The sequence below is a fragment of the Pipra filicauda genome, unplaced genomic scaffold (genome assembly GCF_003945595.2).
Source record: "Pipra filicauda isolate LSUMZ 115617 unplaced genomic scaffold, ASM394559v2 scaffold134_size1991817_pilon, whole genome shotgun sequence".
In the NCBI taxonomy this organism is placed as follows: domain Eukaryota; kingdom Metazoa; phylum Chordata; class Aves; order Passeriformes; family Pipridae; genus Pipra; species Pipra filicauda.
The window spans coordinates 657,402-675,081 of NW_024103818.1; the positions used below are offsets into that span (position 1 = coordinate 657,402).

The following is a 17,680-nucleotide window of genomic DNA, read 5'->3' on the forward strand; positions in this document are numbered from 1 at the left end:
ACCCGGCACTTGGCCTTGTTGAATCTCATCCCCTTGGAATCAGCCCAACTCTCCAGTCTGTCCAGCTCCCTCTGAAGATCCCTCCTGCCTTCCAGCAGATCAACATGCCTCCCGCAACCTGGTGTGAGCTGCAAATTTGCTAATGAAGCTTTGATCAACTTTGTGTCCACATCCTGCTATTCGAAGTAAATCTTTTGAGCTATATATACACATCCAGAGAACAATTCTCACACTCCTCTTTATGTTATGTGCTGTTGGGTCCAATTTATTTGTGTCCTAAACAATTTGTATAATCCCTTTTATGTTTTACAGACTACTGCTACCAAACACGTCGAAGGAGTCAACTGAAGTTGCTGAGCAGTATCATTTATGTAGAAGATATTTACCAGGCATCACTATTATGACAGAACGCTAATAATTTTTTGTGCTCTAAAGAAAAACACCTTTGGCAGTTCTGATGCATATGATTTAGTCAGTAAGTAAAATATAATTATCTCAATCTTAACATACCATCTCTTTGCTACTAAATACAGAATATTCAACAAAAGAAATGTAGAGTCTAAACCCTGTATTTAAAACATACTTAGTTCTATGGTTTATGATGTATAGCTTAATAAAGATGAGCCCTGAGTTGAACTGTTTTATTTGCATAAACAAACCCCCTTTTTTCATGGGTGACAGAAGTGGAACAATTTCAACTGAGACACCATTTGTTCTTATTAAGTAATCTGTAGGTTGCTACTGGTTCAGGCCTTTGACCACTGCTTGAAATACACTTCAAGAATAATAAAATACTTCTGGTTTGGCTGATTTAGTTTACTCGAAGAAAACAGACCATTATTTCATGTCATACTATCCAACAGAACTGTCTATAGTAGCACCAGGATACCAAAATATAAACAAAACCACACAGGTAAGGGATATGACTTCAGACACACAGAAAGGCAGTATCTTACAGAATCCAGAAGGCTGCTTCTAAGTAAAAACTACATTACCTGTTTTCACTGATTCCATGGTATCATTGAGGCAGAAATACAGCTGTTGTACAATTTATCATTTTCCAATAGAAAACTTCTATTTCCATCAACAGGACAACTGTATTTTCAGAGCAAGATAATTCCTCTCTCTGATTCCTTGGAACAGAAGTGTTTTACTGTGCCTTACTGTGTACACAAACCCTTACTAATCAAAAAACACATGTATCCTGAGGAAAAATTCAATTCCTCTGTCTGAACCTCCTATTGCCAAAATTATAGAGAAACTGGAACATCCAGCTGCTAATAACATCTCATTCCCTTTTGTATTTAGTTTTTTCCAAAGCATTTTTTGATTGTGTTGTGACAGACATTACTCTATCTGCTAATATATTTTTTTCTTTCTGATACCGTCAATAATGAATTATGATCTGATAAGCATAGTATAAGACTGATGAACATCCTCCTGTATTGCCTGATGTCTGATTGCAGGATGTTTTTGTTAAAGATTCCCGGAAACAGTCAGGCAGTTATCTCTTCACAGGAGTACATGTAGGCAACAATCCATTTTTTAAGCTATGGCTTGAACAATCAAAAAGTTACATGGAATAGATACTAGTAATAGCACAAAAGTAAACAACCTCATCAGTATTTTTCATGTAGTTAAAAAAAAAGAAAAAAAAAGAATGTACTGCCTAGTCATATCAGTAAGTGGAAGAAAAAAAAGACTTGATAAAAGTAGCTGGTAAGTATAATAACTACGGAGGACCCAAAAGCTTCTATCTGGGAAAAGGAATAGTTTCAAAGGACTGGCAAACATCACCAATCTATCCTCCAGTCATACATATTATAAATCAGAAAGCAGGCAGGCTTCATGGTCATGGTACATGTTACTAACCAGTCACAGTGCAAGAAACAGAACTGAACTTAAAAAACTGAATCTGGTCTTGGAGGAGAAATAAACACTATTTAAGAGGGTCCTTTATTAGTAAATGAAGTTGGAATGTGTAAAAATCTAAGTGAAGTCTACATCTTTACTCAGAAAGACAAGTGCCTAGTGCAGAGAACAAAAGTAAAGGCAAATAAAAGGAAAGTTTCAGGTGCCTTTTTTCCTTCTTCTATGGTAATATTAACATATTCTATGCTTCTAAGCCATGTGTTTCCTTGAGAAAACATAATAATTAGGTTATATTAAATTATACAGCAATTATGTAGTTACTATTCTCATTTTCATGCATTTGTGGAGAAGTTACGTTTTTTTACAAGATTTGTGGCCACTACCTTTTAATACTGAGAGGGAGTTCCATGGCTATTTAAGAAAGTGGCACAAAAATAACAGAAATTATTATGCTATCATTATCAATCACTGTGTAAATTATTAAATTGTTAAACTAGAGTTAACCAATAGACAAGCATGTCCTGATCTGGTCTTAAAAAGTCCAACTGAATATAAAGCAATAATGAGCAGCAAATTGTTAATCTCAGTTGTCATGACAATAGGGTTTGTAAGAAAGAGTGGGGGAAAAAACCTCACTCATAAAAAGTTGAAGTAAAATGCCCAGTTCTTATTATGCAAAAATATATGAGTAGAAGTAATTCAAATGAGGTATTGTTCACATTTTTGTTAGAGAAATTGACTGTTCTTTAAGAGTCCTTTAACACAGTGCTTTGGGGAATTAAGACAAAGTTAGTGGTGAATATAACTTTCTATTATGCAATTTCCTTTCTCAATTGTGCTCAACCATTTATAAGCCAGAACATAACAGATCAATCAAACCATATTGTATCAGCTTTACTTGAACCTCTCTGAAATGTACTGAGAAAATTCTGATATTACTACAGGACTTAAAGGGAAAAAAAAGACAACCCAGAAAGAAGAAAATGGATATCACAGCTACCTTTTTACATTCTCTTAATTTCTTCTGCCATAGAGAGTGAGCAATAGGAATGTGCTTGCTGTCAGTTACATAGCAGCTGGCTGTGATGACGTGGTGGAGAGCAGTCTTCTGGCTCATAGCTTGAAGAACTCGCTCAACATGACGGAGGGAAACTATAGCCTCTGTCCGTATGCCTCCACTAACAAGCTGCATCGTACAAGGTACTAGAGCAATCTGTCCAGCACAGTAGAGAACGTCTCCAACCTAGAAGAGAATAAAAATAAGTAAATAAGATTCTAAGAGTTTGTAGAAGACAAGGGAAGCACATTTCTATTTTCAAGGTAGTTTCTTTCAATAGTACTGTTCTTTGCCATCATTTGTCACAAATGGAACAAACATGCCAGTCTAAATATAATTTTATAGGGATTTAACTACAATATAGAAACACAGCACTGCAATAAACGGCAACCTAACAGTTAATACATGAATGTATGTGTCAGCTCAAAACAATAACATCTGATGCTATGGACTTTTACAGCTGCTGGATCACACTGATGCCCCAACATAGTTAAACAGGTTCTTGCTTTCTTTTTTTGAGTCATGATGCACATTATATTTGGTTCAATGCTATTTACTTAAACATCTATGTCTTAAGCTTTGTTTTATGTAAAACTGTATAAGAAAGTATCAGTACATATCTGTAACACCTTAAGTAAACTAATTAAAAAATATTACAAAAATATACTTGCAGAACACCTAAAAGACTATGTATGAAAAAAAGTGATGATATTCCACCAGAAGGTAAAAGGAAATTGCAGATTGAAAATAAAAGTAGAAGAATGCTACTTGAACAAAGAGATGGGTCACCTTTTGAAAATGGAATTAAATGGGTGGCCAGATATGCCATCAATATATATTTTAAGTTGAGCTGCAATGCAGTTACTTTGGGCTGATTTTCCAAAATCTTCCCAGCAACACTCTGAAGACCTACTTTTCTAACAGCAGCCAGCAAAGGAAACATTTATTTTTACTCTTCAGACATCTCCAAGATTTATTATAAAATCTTAATGTAAATATCAAACTTTTCATCGTCTTATGCTGCACTTCTCTAGGAAGTCTGTGTCTCTCCTAATGAGTGAAACAGTAAATTTTATTCACTATCAAAAGAAAACTAAGTATAGAAGTGGGAAGTAAGGTGGGCGTAAGCAGCTTTGAAGTCAGCACAGCAAGAATTTTGGTAGGAGTAAAGAGAGGGAAAATGGACTGTGCAAGAAATCTTTGGAAGAATTTTGCAGAACTTGCTGTATCAAATGTAAAAATTCCTCAGAATTACGAATAATTAAAAAAGAAATCTGTGTCCTAGGCAATGGCAATCAAACCATGTGACAGACCCATATGCAACTCCAAATCTGTCCTCATAACTGTCTGTGTCTCACAAAAGACTCACACATGTAACTATTGGAAGAGTATCTTATACAATTTGGCATACAAGCTCTATGATTAGCAGCTGAAGAGGGGGAGGAGGTAGAGAGGAAACATAACATATCAACTGACACCCATCAACTATTTAAATTGTTTAAAATATCTGAAATATTGTTTGATAATGCTATGTATAATCCTGAATTTGGAAAAAAATATGCAAGCAATATTTTGATTTACAGGAACAATTTATTTTTTTTTCAGTGCTATTTTGAAATACATGCCACTGAACAAGGGAGTCCAGCCAGCTACCAAGTGGCATACTGACAAGATGAGAAACAAATTCAGGAAGATATGATTCAGAGGGGCACAGGTTTGTTTTTAAAGCAAACCATTCATTTTCACCTCTGCAAAGTGAAATTCATGCATTAGTCAAAAACTCCAATGCAGGTAGTTTATACTTCTACTGAAAAAAAATCACATTGGCAGTATTTCTTCCTTTTCTTCCCCTGTTGAGCTGCTGGTTTTCCATGCATCGCCCATGTTAATTATTAGGTAGACAGAAGAGCTGTTCAACCAGTTCACTTCCCCTATTCTTGAACAGATTGTTTGAGACATAATATGAATACTAATTAACGATAAAATATCTGTCAGTGTTTTGAAATACAGACCAAGATAGCACTTTCTGAAAGTATCCTGGACAGTTCTGATACAATTAGTCCCACTGGTCATAAGCAAGGTCATAAGAAAATCTCTGAAGGATTTGAGCAAAATTGGCACCACTTTTGGCTCAGATTCAGTGGGAATTTTGCAGAGTTCTTTAAAAATCAATTGAAAAAATCCCTCTATTCCTAACATACTTGTTTGTATCTTAAGATGCAATTAACAGAAAAGCAGTGGTCCTAACAAGCCACCATGTTATGAAAGGGTGGACACAAGGGGAAAAGGGTCAATAAACGGCCACAGATTTGCAGGAACTGTATTTCAGTGGGACATAATTTAGGATAAGGGAAGGAGGAGTGACATCCCTCTTCTCTTTCCCAGTGACTCGGTCAGAAAAAGCAAGCATAAATAATCACCAGGGACAAAGCAGCAAACCAGTACAAACACCACTTTAGCAGATTTCAAGAGGTCATCTTTGGAATGTTTGAAGCATTATACAGAAAATTGTTAGCAGAGTAAAAAGCATTTAAAATAGGGAAGTCATCATACTATCTTGTTCACAGCACTGAAATCTTACAAGAGGAGCTGTCACAATGTATGGTGTCAGTCCTTGTGTTGTGAAAGTGTTCTGCAAAACCCTGCTAGAACCTTGCAACAGTTTATCTTTTTGGAACATTTACGAGGATAACAGAAGATCTTTCAGGCTATAGATTCACGGTGTATCAAGTCTAGAGAACTTGCATATTCAGTAAACTCAGCATAGAAAAAAACTTACAATAAAAAAGATCTGTATTGATCCTTAAAGGATCTGTATTTATACCGTGGATGTCTCACTGGTAATTTGATTTTCACTGCAGACTATACACATATTTCCAATGCTAAAATTTCATTAAAGACTCGGTAAACAAAAACAAATAAACAAGCAAAAAACCCAACCCAAAACAAAACTTCATACTGCTGAGATGGTCCCTTGTACCAATTTATTTCCCATAAAACTCCACAGAAGTAAGCAGGTTATAAAGGGGACCTCACCTGATTCCACATTTCTTCCCTTTTTATTTTAATTTGTATCACTGCAAATTAAATGAAAGGCGAGTCCTAATAAGTTAACATAATATTTAACATCTGTTTTGCTCAGTCAGCACAACTGAGTTAGCATAATGAAGGGAGTTCAGTGGACAATCAGAACCTCAGAGGATGCAATCCATGCTCTCATAGAAAGCTACTATCTTGTTGAGAATTACTACTACTTGTTATAGTGTAGCTGTGTTGCAGGGATAATATAGAGCTAGATCACAACTAACACAGATGGAAGCCAGTATAACAATTTTTTTTCTTTTTTTAAAGCTGCTTTCACATACTGGGAAAGCAGAACGAAAGCATCTATAGTATCATGGAAAGGAAAAGTCAGAATAACACTTGGTGCCACTTTGAACTGTGAATGAAAAAGTTATTAACAGTATTGTAAGTTACCAAAAGGACACAACATATCTCCCACAAAATATAAATCAGGAAAAGAAACAATGAGAAAAACAGACTTAACTGAACATAAGGATTATGTTAAGCTGCTAATTAGCAAGAGAACACTGCTATTATTATAGCCTATAAAGACACAGAAGTAATAGGATACCTATAGATATGCACTGAGTTGTTCCTTTTTTTAATTAAAGGATAAGAGTAACTATGGAAAGTTTATGAAACTTTTCCAGCTCGTATTACTAAACTTGCTAGTGATTGACTGACATAATATAAAAATGTCAGGGAACTTCTAACAGAAGGATCAAAAGTGTTCACTCACAGATATTTAGGTGAATGCTAATAGTTGCACCACATGAACAAATTCATGTTCCTTGAAAAGGATAGAGTCAACATACAATCAGCCAAATCTTTGCTATGAATGCAGTTTGGTGACTGAGTGACTGCTGCCCTTTAACAGGTCAGGGTGCACAAAAGGTTCAGCGACCCCCTGACCTAACAGTGACACAATCACCATTAGGTTCAGTCAGTGTAAAGCAGCAGAATTGACAACACGCTAATAGGCTGCCTCTGGTCAGCCACGGGTACCTCTGACCTTAATGAAGACCTAAATCAATTAATACTCCAGGCAATAAAGACCTCTGGCTGATTAAGTTAGATAGAAATAATCTTTTCTAAAGGGATTAAAGCTGCAAGGTGGTGAACTTTTTATTTAATATATGATAATCCTTTCTTCCTAGGGCCCTCTTATTTTAGATAATGACAGCAAAATTGCTTTTTGCAATGTGAAATCTTTTATTCAACTGCCTAATATGAATAAGGTTTTAAAGGCATCGTTTAGACAACAGTAATTGAAAAGCTTTGAGTTCATACTATGAACACAAATTGTATCTGACTAACATGGTTCTAATATACCGCAATCTTCAATATAATACACATGTTTTTCTTGAACTGTTGCAAATTTGTAGTCTAAAAATTCTAGGATTGAGTTGATAACACATAGTTTAATTTGGTACAGTCTTTCTTTTGAGAAAAAATGTGCAGTTACCAGCACCTAAAAGATGAAGGATATATTCCTAAATGAAAAATAGTAGTAAAAAAAGTTACTGTGACTAAAAAAAAAATTGACATTTTTAAGAATCCACGTATAACTTAGTCAAGTGTTTGCACATCATACTCAAAACTTCAGGACTTCCCTTTCCATAAAATAATATTTTTTCCTGGTTAGGTTAAAAAGTGTAATCAATAGCATATTATTACTATTTTACTGAAATAGCTGTAACATTGCCACAGTTTTCAGAGATTTATAATTCAATTTTCAAATGCTGTGTCTGCATTTTGCTAATTGTCATTTTGGGATGGATGCTTCAAAATGTATTTGATCACCTATGATACGAGACTACAAAACACTCATCTTTTTGAATTGCTCTTTACTATTACAGTTTATTTTATCAAAGGATGATTTAATTTTTTCTCTTTGAACTTATATATTTGCAGGTTGAAAATTCACAAAATTTTTCACAAAGTACTGCAATTTCAGAGATGCTAAATTAGTTTCTTTTTTTTTTTTTTTTTTTAGTCTGCCGTTTAGGAAAACTGAGATACATCGTGCCACAAAGTCATATTTGACAAGGCACACAGTGTCATAATGCTATCAACACACCTAAAACTTTTGTGCATTTCCTAATTTAAATTATACCAAAGAGAAGTATCATGTCATGCAGACACTGAGCAGCACAAAACCTGGCAATTCTTTAAAAACACTACAACTCAACAGTGCATCTAAAGAAGCTACAATATTGTTATGAATACTGAATCAACATAATGATTACCATCTATTCATACTCTATACTACCCAATTGTAAACACCTCTGCAATCCTCTAAAAATCAAATAATTCAGATTGAGCCTTTTGACTGTGCTGGATTTACAGCAGGCAATCTCTTTTAATAGATTCCTGAAGATCTCTAGTACCCTGAAGTTTAACAAAATGCTATATGCACAGACTTGAGAGGATAATCCGGTCAAAAAGACTAAGAGAAGGTAAGATCAAAGTTTCAGCTTGAAAATAATCTTTTAAAAACTGTTACATTCTATCACAGAAAACTGTAATATTTGCGTACGTATTTTGGGCATATATGTTGGTTATATTTAAATCTTGATCAATGCCAAATCAATTTTATTCTGCTCTATGACTGACAGAAATAAACCCCACATGCTTCTGATCTACAAAAGACAAAGATTCAGAAACTGAAATTTAAAAAAAACAATCCATCTCAAAACCTGTCATTCATATTCCAATGGAGTATAAGACATAAACCAAAAATAAATGCAGGTTCCAATAAAGTGGGTGAAAAAGGCTCCCCATCTAAAACATCCACGTGGGCATGACAGATAGTCTGAAATCTTCTCCAGGAGTCTTGATTTGGTCAACTTGGAATCTTTAATAGAGAGAGAGGAAACAAATAAAACGGAGGTATAAATATTGTTTACTTAATGTGCATATTTTGGCCAATGTCCTGCACTAGTACAGAGCGTACATATTTTTCCTTTATGGAAAATTACAGTACACAGCTCGAAGACTTAATTGTCATAGAGGATAAACTGTTCTCCCCATCCTGATGGGTGCTTTTTCCTAAATAGAAAAAGAGCAGTCTCCCTACTTTAAAATGAGCAAGATAACAAGAGTATTAATCTTTGATGCATTTCCTCCTTGGGACAGTGGAATTCTAGTCTTCATGACTATTAATCTGTCACCTTTTACAAAGCCTACCATTCCTCTCATGCTTTTGAAAAAAATCACAAGTTCTCACACAACCACATTAGCAAAATCTGCCAACTGTGAAAAATTGCATAACACTCAGCTTTATGAACATACCTTATCTACAAGATGGAGTAAAAGCTCCAAATTGATTAACACTTCCTCATTTATTATTCGGATCACTTCAAATAAAGATGCTAAACAAAACAAATTAAAAAAAATCTACTAAGATGAGTTTATTCCTTAACAATTGGGGTTGGGATGAAGAATGAGACACTTAATCAAATCAATATTTACTAGGAAGACTAAAGGCATTTTCAGGGTCCAGACAAACAAGGTGGAAAAGACTAGTATCCAGCAGTGTAAAGTAACAGAAATGACTCAACATGGACATGAACTATGGAGCAATGGATGCTCCATTTTTAGAAAATGCATATTATGTCCACTGCAGGTGATTGTGGTTTTTAGTGAATTATATATAAATACATAGGGGAGGATAATGGTTATAATTCATACGGATCCAGATATGATAAGGCATATCTGGAAATTATTTTTTAATTCTCCTAATTATAAATGCTTTTAACTAGCTGATAATCTGTAAAGAGAGAGTAATGAAAATGCCAATATACTGAAGTGGGGTGCCGTAGGGATTGGTATTAGGCTTGATTTTGTTTAACATCTTCATTAAGTCAATGGAAGGAGGGATTAACAGGATGATAATGAAACCCGCAGAGGATAACAAATTGGAATGTGCAGCAGTAGAAATAATAAAAACGGACACAGATAGGTTTGAAATGAAGGCAGGCAATAAGAAAATGAGGCTTAGCTTAGGAAAAATGAAAACTCATGCCAGAACATATGGCAAAAATATTTTGAAGTACAGATATTCAGAAAAAGGGAGAAAACTTGACTGAAGAACTGTTTAACAGTTTGTATTAAATCATAACTGCTCTTTACTAGAAGCATGTTCAGCATAGGACAAAAGAAGATACAGACTCTGTTCTATGACACGGGTCTAATCAGAGTAAAATTTTTTAAAATTGGTATCATAAAATTTTGGTATCATAAAATTTTTTAAAATTGGTATCATAACCTTTACAAAAAGTATGGTTTTCCTATTTCAAAAGCAAGACTGTAAAAGATCAGATCACATCAAAGTTTCAGATGATTCTTCAGAGCTGTTTAAGTACTTTTTTCTATAAGTTTTTACATTTAATAATTATCACTGATTTTCAGTTTACAGCCTAGCATAGCAGCATTCAAATTATGATAAGCATCTTAATCTGCCAGGGTAAAGGTGTAAAAATCAAAAAACCTCTCTTTCCCCCCTTCTGTTAAGTGGAAAATATCGACACCTTACATTAGATTACCTAAGTATTCATTTGGGGTTCCCACACAGTCCATTTGTGGTTTTACTATTCATGACTATTATCCTAAATTTATTCAAATAACAACAGCTTTATAATATATTGGCATTGTTTCTTTGTCAGTTCTGTATTAAAAAAAAGAAAGTTATAGCTAGCATGTTCACACGACAGTCTTTCCTCCTCGATTTCTACATTTTTCTCTATCTACACTTACAATTCATAATACTTATACCATCCTTCCTACATTACCCGAAGTTTCCACTGACAATGTCCACTTACACTAAACTAAATCATCAGTTAAAGAATCACTGCAGTGATAAAGCAGTCCAAGAAGACACAGTAGAAATTTCCAGATTTAAGTTTCTATTAACCATAAGGGTGCTACTGTTCAAAGCTGTACCACTCTTCTGGAATTCAGCATCCAAGGAGAATCAAGACGGCAGTCATAAAATCCTGTGAAGAGTGAGTTGGTTTTTTCCCTTTCCTACCTGTCTTTATAATACTTATTCATGCCAACTGTCAAATATTTTAATGTGATTATAAACAGAAGAGGGACAGCTAGGCAGAGAAAATACTCTGTACTGAAAGGTGAAAGCTGTTCATCACACAACAGTAATTCACAGTGTATGAAACACATTAACACCGTGACATTCTATTCTTACAGAGATTTTGTTCCCAGCCATCACTTGGCTTAATATTCTTACTCAAAATATGCTTTTCATGAATGTCATTGGCTACCTTAAGATGCTCATTTGTGATAACTGGGAGACAGGAAAGAAGCAGTTGAATAAAATGAAGAAGCAGGTAACTGAAAACAAGTTGTCTGTAACTACAGTACTACTAAGCTAAAAGTAATAGTTCTGATTCTAGCCACATAGTGTGGTGGGGGTTTTTTTTGTTTTGTTTTGTTTAATTGTTTGTGTTTTTTGGTTGGTTGGTTGGTTTTTTTGTGTCTGTGGTTTTTTGTTTGGTTGGTTTTTGTTTTGTTGGTTTTTTTGTTGTTTTTTTTTACCCATCCTCTATGCATACCTAGTCTCACACAGATTTTACTTATATCTGTGACTACCTAAACAATAGTCAACATTAAAACACCTTAATATATGACAAAGATTATTTAGTGGAGAAGTCCAATTCATAACAGGTATATCCACCATTTCCCAGTGGAAATGAAAGGAAACTTATTCATGCAACTAGATATACCTGTACAATACACATAATACTAATGCATATAAAATATAACCTACATGATAGAGTGTTTACACTGTATATCCTTTGTCTATTTATTCATATTTCAGTGATAATGCTTCCTTATACAGCAGAATATTGTTATCTAGGGATACATCTTCCAAGGCAAATTTTCAAGTCAGGTTCTGATTATACTCATAAAATCTGAAACCTTTCAACAAAGATGTACAAATATACTTAATATTCTTGGCCAAACTAATGTCATATTACCTTTTCTGCATCATCAATTAAATGAAACTTGACAAAGAAATGAGTTTGGGTATTAGGGATTCCATAGTATCAGTTGCAAAGTCCCACTAAATCCAGCACTACAGCAAGAATTCATAGTTAAAATTCTGTGTTCTGAGCAGTAAGATATGACCTGATCTACAAATTTGAAGAATTTGTAATTTGACAGTGATAATGCATTATACATTCTCATGTAATCTGAATTACAATGTTCATGAAGTGCAATCCAAGAAACAAAATGCATGTCTTTGTTACATGAATGCTATTTACCTATCCTAAAATTTAAAAATTAATGGAAATTACAGGAACACAACAACAATCTCAGAAATTCACTACATACACTGATCCACACATATTTTCACAACTTCTATTTGTTGTATGCATAAATATTGACCTTTTATCAGAATTGCAGTGTGGAAAATATCCTTATATAAAATATCATTAAATTCCTAAACATGCAATGAGGCATTTTTACCATGTAGGTTTCAGTGGGCAGATATCGACTTAAATCAGCAGCACTTCATGATAAGAAGTTACTTATTGACTAAGTGGTAACTTGTAGCATTTAAAAATTAAATTTCTGTAAAAAATTTTATTTAAATTCTGTGTTACAACTGGAATATAACTGTATTATAATAATATTCTGTACTACAACACATATTCATTTGGGTATGGAGTTACAATCTTGCAATCTTGCTTTATACATTCTCTAATTTTTTCTGGTGGTTTTTGTGTGTTTTTTTCCTGGGTTTTTTGTACATTCAGCTTGCTGTTCTCTTATAATACTTATTTTCATGGAGTTTTCTAAATGGTTTAAAAGGATAATAGTTGGGAACTGGAAATTGTACTGTATTGACAGTATATCAGTAACTAATGAATTACTAATACAATCTGTATCTCATGTTCTGCCATTCAAGCTGCAATCATCTTTCTATCCATCTTACATCACAAAGCAAGGTCAAGAACCACTGCTTGCAAATTTACCATGTGCTTGGCCCTTTTGTTTGCATTATTAATAAAAGTAGATATTTTGGTTAGCAAAAACTAATTGCAGAGTCAAGTCCTCTGATATAAAAATGGGTAGAAAACGAAGTGTTGAAACTAAAAGAGAGTAAGTAAGAGGAAGGAAGGGGTAGAATGCAGCAAGGAATAATACAGCGATTAGGTTTTCAGCTGCAATATTGCTGAGATCCATGCTCAAATCTCTTCTTTTGTATTTTCCTTTTGCCAGATAATGACACTGCTGTGGTGACAGTGGGCACTCCAGGAAGTACATCTTTCAGTATCTTCTATTGGAACTGTTCTAATTTGTTTAAATAAACCCACAGTCTTGGATGATATAGGATGGAAAGATCCTACTCTATGACCAAAAGCACTAGTTATGATGTGCAAAAGCTTTACAATGAATATTAAATCAAAATTGATACATTCCTGATTAGGATTTCTATCTTGATAGTCTAACATCATCCAAAAAGAAATGACCTACTGAAATTACACGTATTCCAAACTGCTATGAGATGGTCATTGTTATCTTCTTCCTTTTTGAAATACTAAGCATTTAGCACTCTGAAAGATACTTAAGATAAGCCTTACACTGCAGAACATTCAGACCAATGATTCTGTACGAATACAGTTTTTGTGCAATATTCTTGTTGAATATCTTCAACAAGATGACAAAATAAAAATCATGCAGAGGTGGTAGTTTTTACCACATTTTTGCAAATAAAATAAAAATGCTTACATAAACCTAATGTGAATGTGAGATGGGATCAAGAAGTTCTCTTTGAAGTATAATGGTTAAAACTTAAGCACAGAAATGATGAATTAGAAACAATACTGATAATATTACTATCAGAAAATCTTTGAACTTCAGTTTAAATTTTGCAAATAACCAATAGAGTAATTCTTCAAAAACAAAGGCTGTATCAAAGTGTGCAAATTGAGCTGAGAACATTTTAAGTATTTAATATTGCTTTTTGAGCTTAGGAAAATTATAGGTGCATAACTAAAAACATGACCTTGTGTGACAATATAAATGTCTAATATTTTGCACTTTCAGCCCAACAGAAAGAGCTTCTAATTATCAGCTAAACAGTGCCTAGTATTTGAAAAGTATGCAAAAATGCCAAAATTTCCAATGATGGAAACTGTCTTATGTAAATTTTACATTTTATTTATATGACATAAAAGATTGAAGTTGCACAACTTGGCTGTTCATCTACCAGTTTTAAGTAATGTTTTAGGGTTTTGTGAAAAGACTGTTCTTTGTTGTTAAAAAAAGTTTGGCCTAAATTCAACCAGCAAGAATTATTTTTTATGAAGTCCAGTGATGTATAGTTAACGTACAGCATCTTTCAATGTGTGATTCCAGAGTTTGCACTTGTCAATATAACTGTTCATAGCATTTGACTCTAAAACTCAGGGTTCCTGCTATTCAGACCTGAAGGAGTTAACTCTTATAGCTCTCCAACAAAAAAAACAATTACATGTTTTTGTGGAAAAAAATATCACATGCTGATAGTGAATAATTAAATGCTCAAACGAAAGAGAAATGAACTATTTCTGTGATGTATGTTTTGAGCTTCTAATAGCTAGTCTGATTCTTAAAAAAATAGCTGCACTAGAATCAGGAAGGGAACTAATGGAGAATGAAGAAGGGCATAAAAGAATAATGCCTGAAATATGAAGAACAGTGGAGAAACAGAGTTATTCCAATTGCTATTTTTATTTGTTTATTTTAATGCTAACTCATGGTGACACAGATGTTTATGTAAAGGAATGTTATTTATTGTACACCCTGATCTTGTAAGGTGGTATAATGCTTTGATTTTATACAAAATTTAGTAGAAGCAGAAATTGCTCCTTACAGGACTAGGCTCTGTATACAGAACAAGATAACAGTAAAATTCAAATGAAATAAGCCCTTTAAAACATCATCAGAGAACAATAAACCAGCTCAACACTTTCCTAATACAGGAAATTGAGAGTTAACCAGTATACCCAATTTTAATTTTTTTTAAAGGAGGAATAAATCTGCTATAGGGAGCTGGTTTGATAGACCTTTGAAGGTCTTCAAAACTCTCACTGATATGTTATTCTCTAAAAAATATCCCCATAATTCTGCTGTCTCCCATAATTCCTTGCCTCGAGATTCATCTGTCAACTTTGATGCATCTTTTAAAGTACCCCTCCAAGCCTAAAAACCATGACTACAGACCACAGAAGAGAACTCTATGCTTTGAAACTATCTGATCAATCAGAAGATCATTTACCTGCAAGCATTATTTGGTGAAGCTAAAGCGGCACATCAACCAGCAGCATCTGAAGGCTGAGGCAGCAAAACGTCAACAACAAATTGTCATTGGCATTCCATTTATGAACCTTCAAACAGCATCAGATCTTTTCCATGGGAAACCAGATCAGGTCAGACTGGAACTGAATATTTCTTAACAAGCTAACCATCAAAAGAACTTACATTTTGAATAAAAAGGCTATCATTTGTTGATTTGAATATCAAAGGGATCCACTGCAAACTCCCAGTCTAGAAAAGCCTCCCTAAGCTACACCAGACAGGTGTTTAATAATCTATTATTAAGGCACTATTTTAGGTTACTCAGAATCATAAAAAATAGCTGTAACTGTGAAGCTGCAAATGGGACTGCACAAAGAAATGAATGCTATTAACATACTATTAACAATTCAAAAGAATGAGTTGACATACCAATCAAACTTGTTAATTGACTGTCAATGGCCTGTCCCTGAATATACAACATGACTGCATTATATATTTCAAATGCTGACAGGAAGACAGTTTCATTTGCATTAACTTCATAAACTGATCAACAACCAAACTGCCACATACATTTATAATGGGAAGCTGAATCATTTCAATATTCATGCAGCTCTGTAATTGTAAATTAGGTGCTGGCAAACAATACAATACTGTACGTATTCTAAAATATCCTAAATTTCTCTGACCTACTTTCTTTTTTATTTTAAAAGAGCAGTGGAAAAAAGTTGTCTCTTACGGAGATGATTATTACTTTAATTTATGGTTCATGCCTTAGGCAAAATTTGTTTGCAACCTAGTTTGCAACTATTGTTTATAACTCTAGATGGATAACTGGTCCACAATATATGAGCCACACAAGGTGATGTAAAATTTTTCTTGCTTTTGTTATGTGAAGTGTAAATGCCATTAAAATACAAAGTAAATCTGTAAAAAAAAAGTGAGTGAAAATCTGTACTATTTCCTTGCTATGACACAAAGCAGATGTCAGCACTGAAACCACTGAAACTTTCTAATTAGACATCAAAACATGTAATTTAAAGCGGAAAGCACTGTTCTTGCATATCCTTCCCTATGTCCTGGAATTTACTGCCTTCACAGGTCCTGTCTATGTAAAGTATGTTTCCTAAAAATATCTCGTAACTACACCCATTCAGTTTCATAGGGATTGACAGTGATAGCAGCTGAAAAGGCTGTGATAGTGCTGCCATTTTAGCCAAATTGTTAGACGTACTCTGAGCAAAGTCACAAACCATAGGAGCTGAGAGCAGAAGTGCTTCTAGGTCTTCCATATTCCTGCATGTATTTAGCAGTCCAGTGGAAATGACCAAGGACGAAAACAACAGAAAGAATTCCCAATAAAAGGCATACGCCAATATTCTTCACTTTTCCTATTTAGGATCTTATCCTGCAACACTTAATATCTTGAACTTCTGCTTGCTGAAAAATACAGTTCTAGCTAAGCTAACAGAGAGGCCTTCCAATGCTGTCATTAATGACTGTGTATATGAGTATCTATTTTTACAACTTAACCATATAGGGAAGATTTTTGTTTTTATTTGTTCTTGAAGTGCTACTGGCATATTTATAAACTGTTTATATAGAAATAGTAATATCTCAGTCAATCTCAGAATCCAAGAAATGAAGCTAAACAGAAATGTCGCAAATGAGGATTAAGTCATAAGCGTTCTACTGAAGGCTAAGTAGTAATTGATGAAAAATTTAGGAGTTGTCAGGTCAGTCACATTCCCTCTACATCTGTATGACCCGGAGGTAGTATAAGCAAGTTTTAAACACCTCAACTGTAAATGCATGTTGTCTTCTTTCCCCCTCTTTTATTATTACTGCTTTCATCCTGTCAATCCAGCAGTCACTTCCCTGGCTTTAAAGTTATTGCAAGAAGGAGCCAAGCATTACACACCATCATAACCATACAGACATCATATAAATGCCCAATAAATCTGCAGTCATGGCAATCTTCTCCTGCATTTCCTTTCAGATAAACAATATCAGAGGATGATTTTTCTGCTATATAGGTGAGCTGCTGTATTTTAGATTTTATTATTTGTAGTATAGATGTAAGACTGAGAAGCCAAAAGTATTCACATTTATTGTTCTAGCAACTGCAACTGAACAGTGGAAAGACTAACAAATGGAAATATAAAATCTTTAGAAAAACTGAATATAGTGGAGTCACCGGGGTGATGGCAGTCCCAAATCATCCTAACGGGTAATCACGAAAGATTACTTATACTACAAACTAGATATTAGCTTTGATATCTTCCCTGAAGTATAAGCTGAGCAACTGTCATACTGAATAACATCGTATGATGGATACTGCTAAGTTCTTACACTGATGAAACAAGGATCATTAAAGCTTCA

At 34.1% G+C, this 17,680-nt stretch overlaps 1 protein-coding gene and 1 long non-coding RNA gene across 7 annotated transcripts in view; one reads left to right on the forward strand and one right to left on the reverse strand.

Annotated features, from left to right (window-relative positions):
• LOC120322594 overlaps positions 1-8,409 on the forward strand; it is a 34,938-nt gene extending 26,529 nt beyond the window's left edge. The window contains exons 3-4 of one of the 2 annotated variants that reach the window (XR_005562390.1): positions 313-475; positions 8,362-8,409. This is a non-coding gene — a long non-coding RNA (uncharacterized LOC120322594). Of the gene's footprint in view, positions 1-312; positions 658-8,361 lie in introns of those variants that run through there. The other variant, XR_005562389.1, reaches the window with a different exon arrangement.
• The window catches only part of DPH6 (diphthamine biosynthesis 6), a 197,082-nt gene that overhangs the window by 59,200 nt on the left and 120,202 nt on the right, over positions 1-17,680 (reverse strand). For all 5 annotated transcript variants that reach the window (XM_039378310.1, XM_039378311.1, XM_027736479.2 and 2 more), the window contains one exon: positions 2,873-3,115. In XM_039378310.1, coding sequence (XP_039234244.1) covers positions 2,873-3,115 — 243 coding nt within the window. The remainder of the gene's footprint in view (positions 1-2,872; positions 3,116-17,680) is intronic.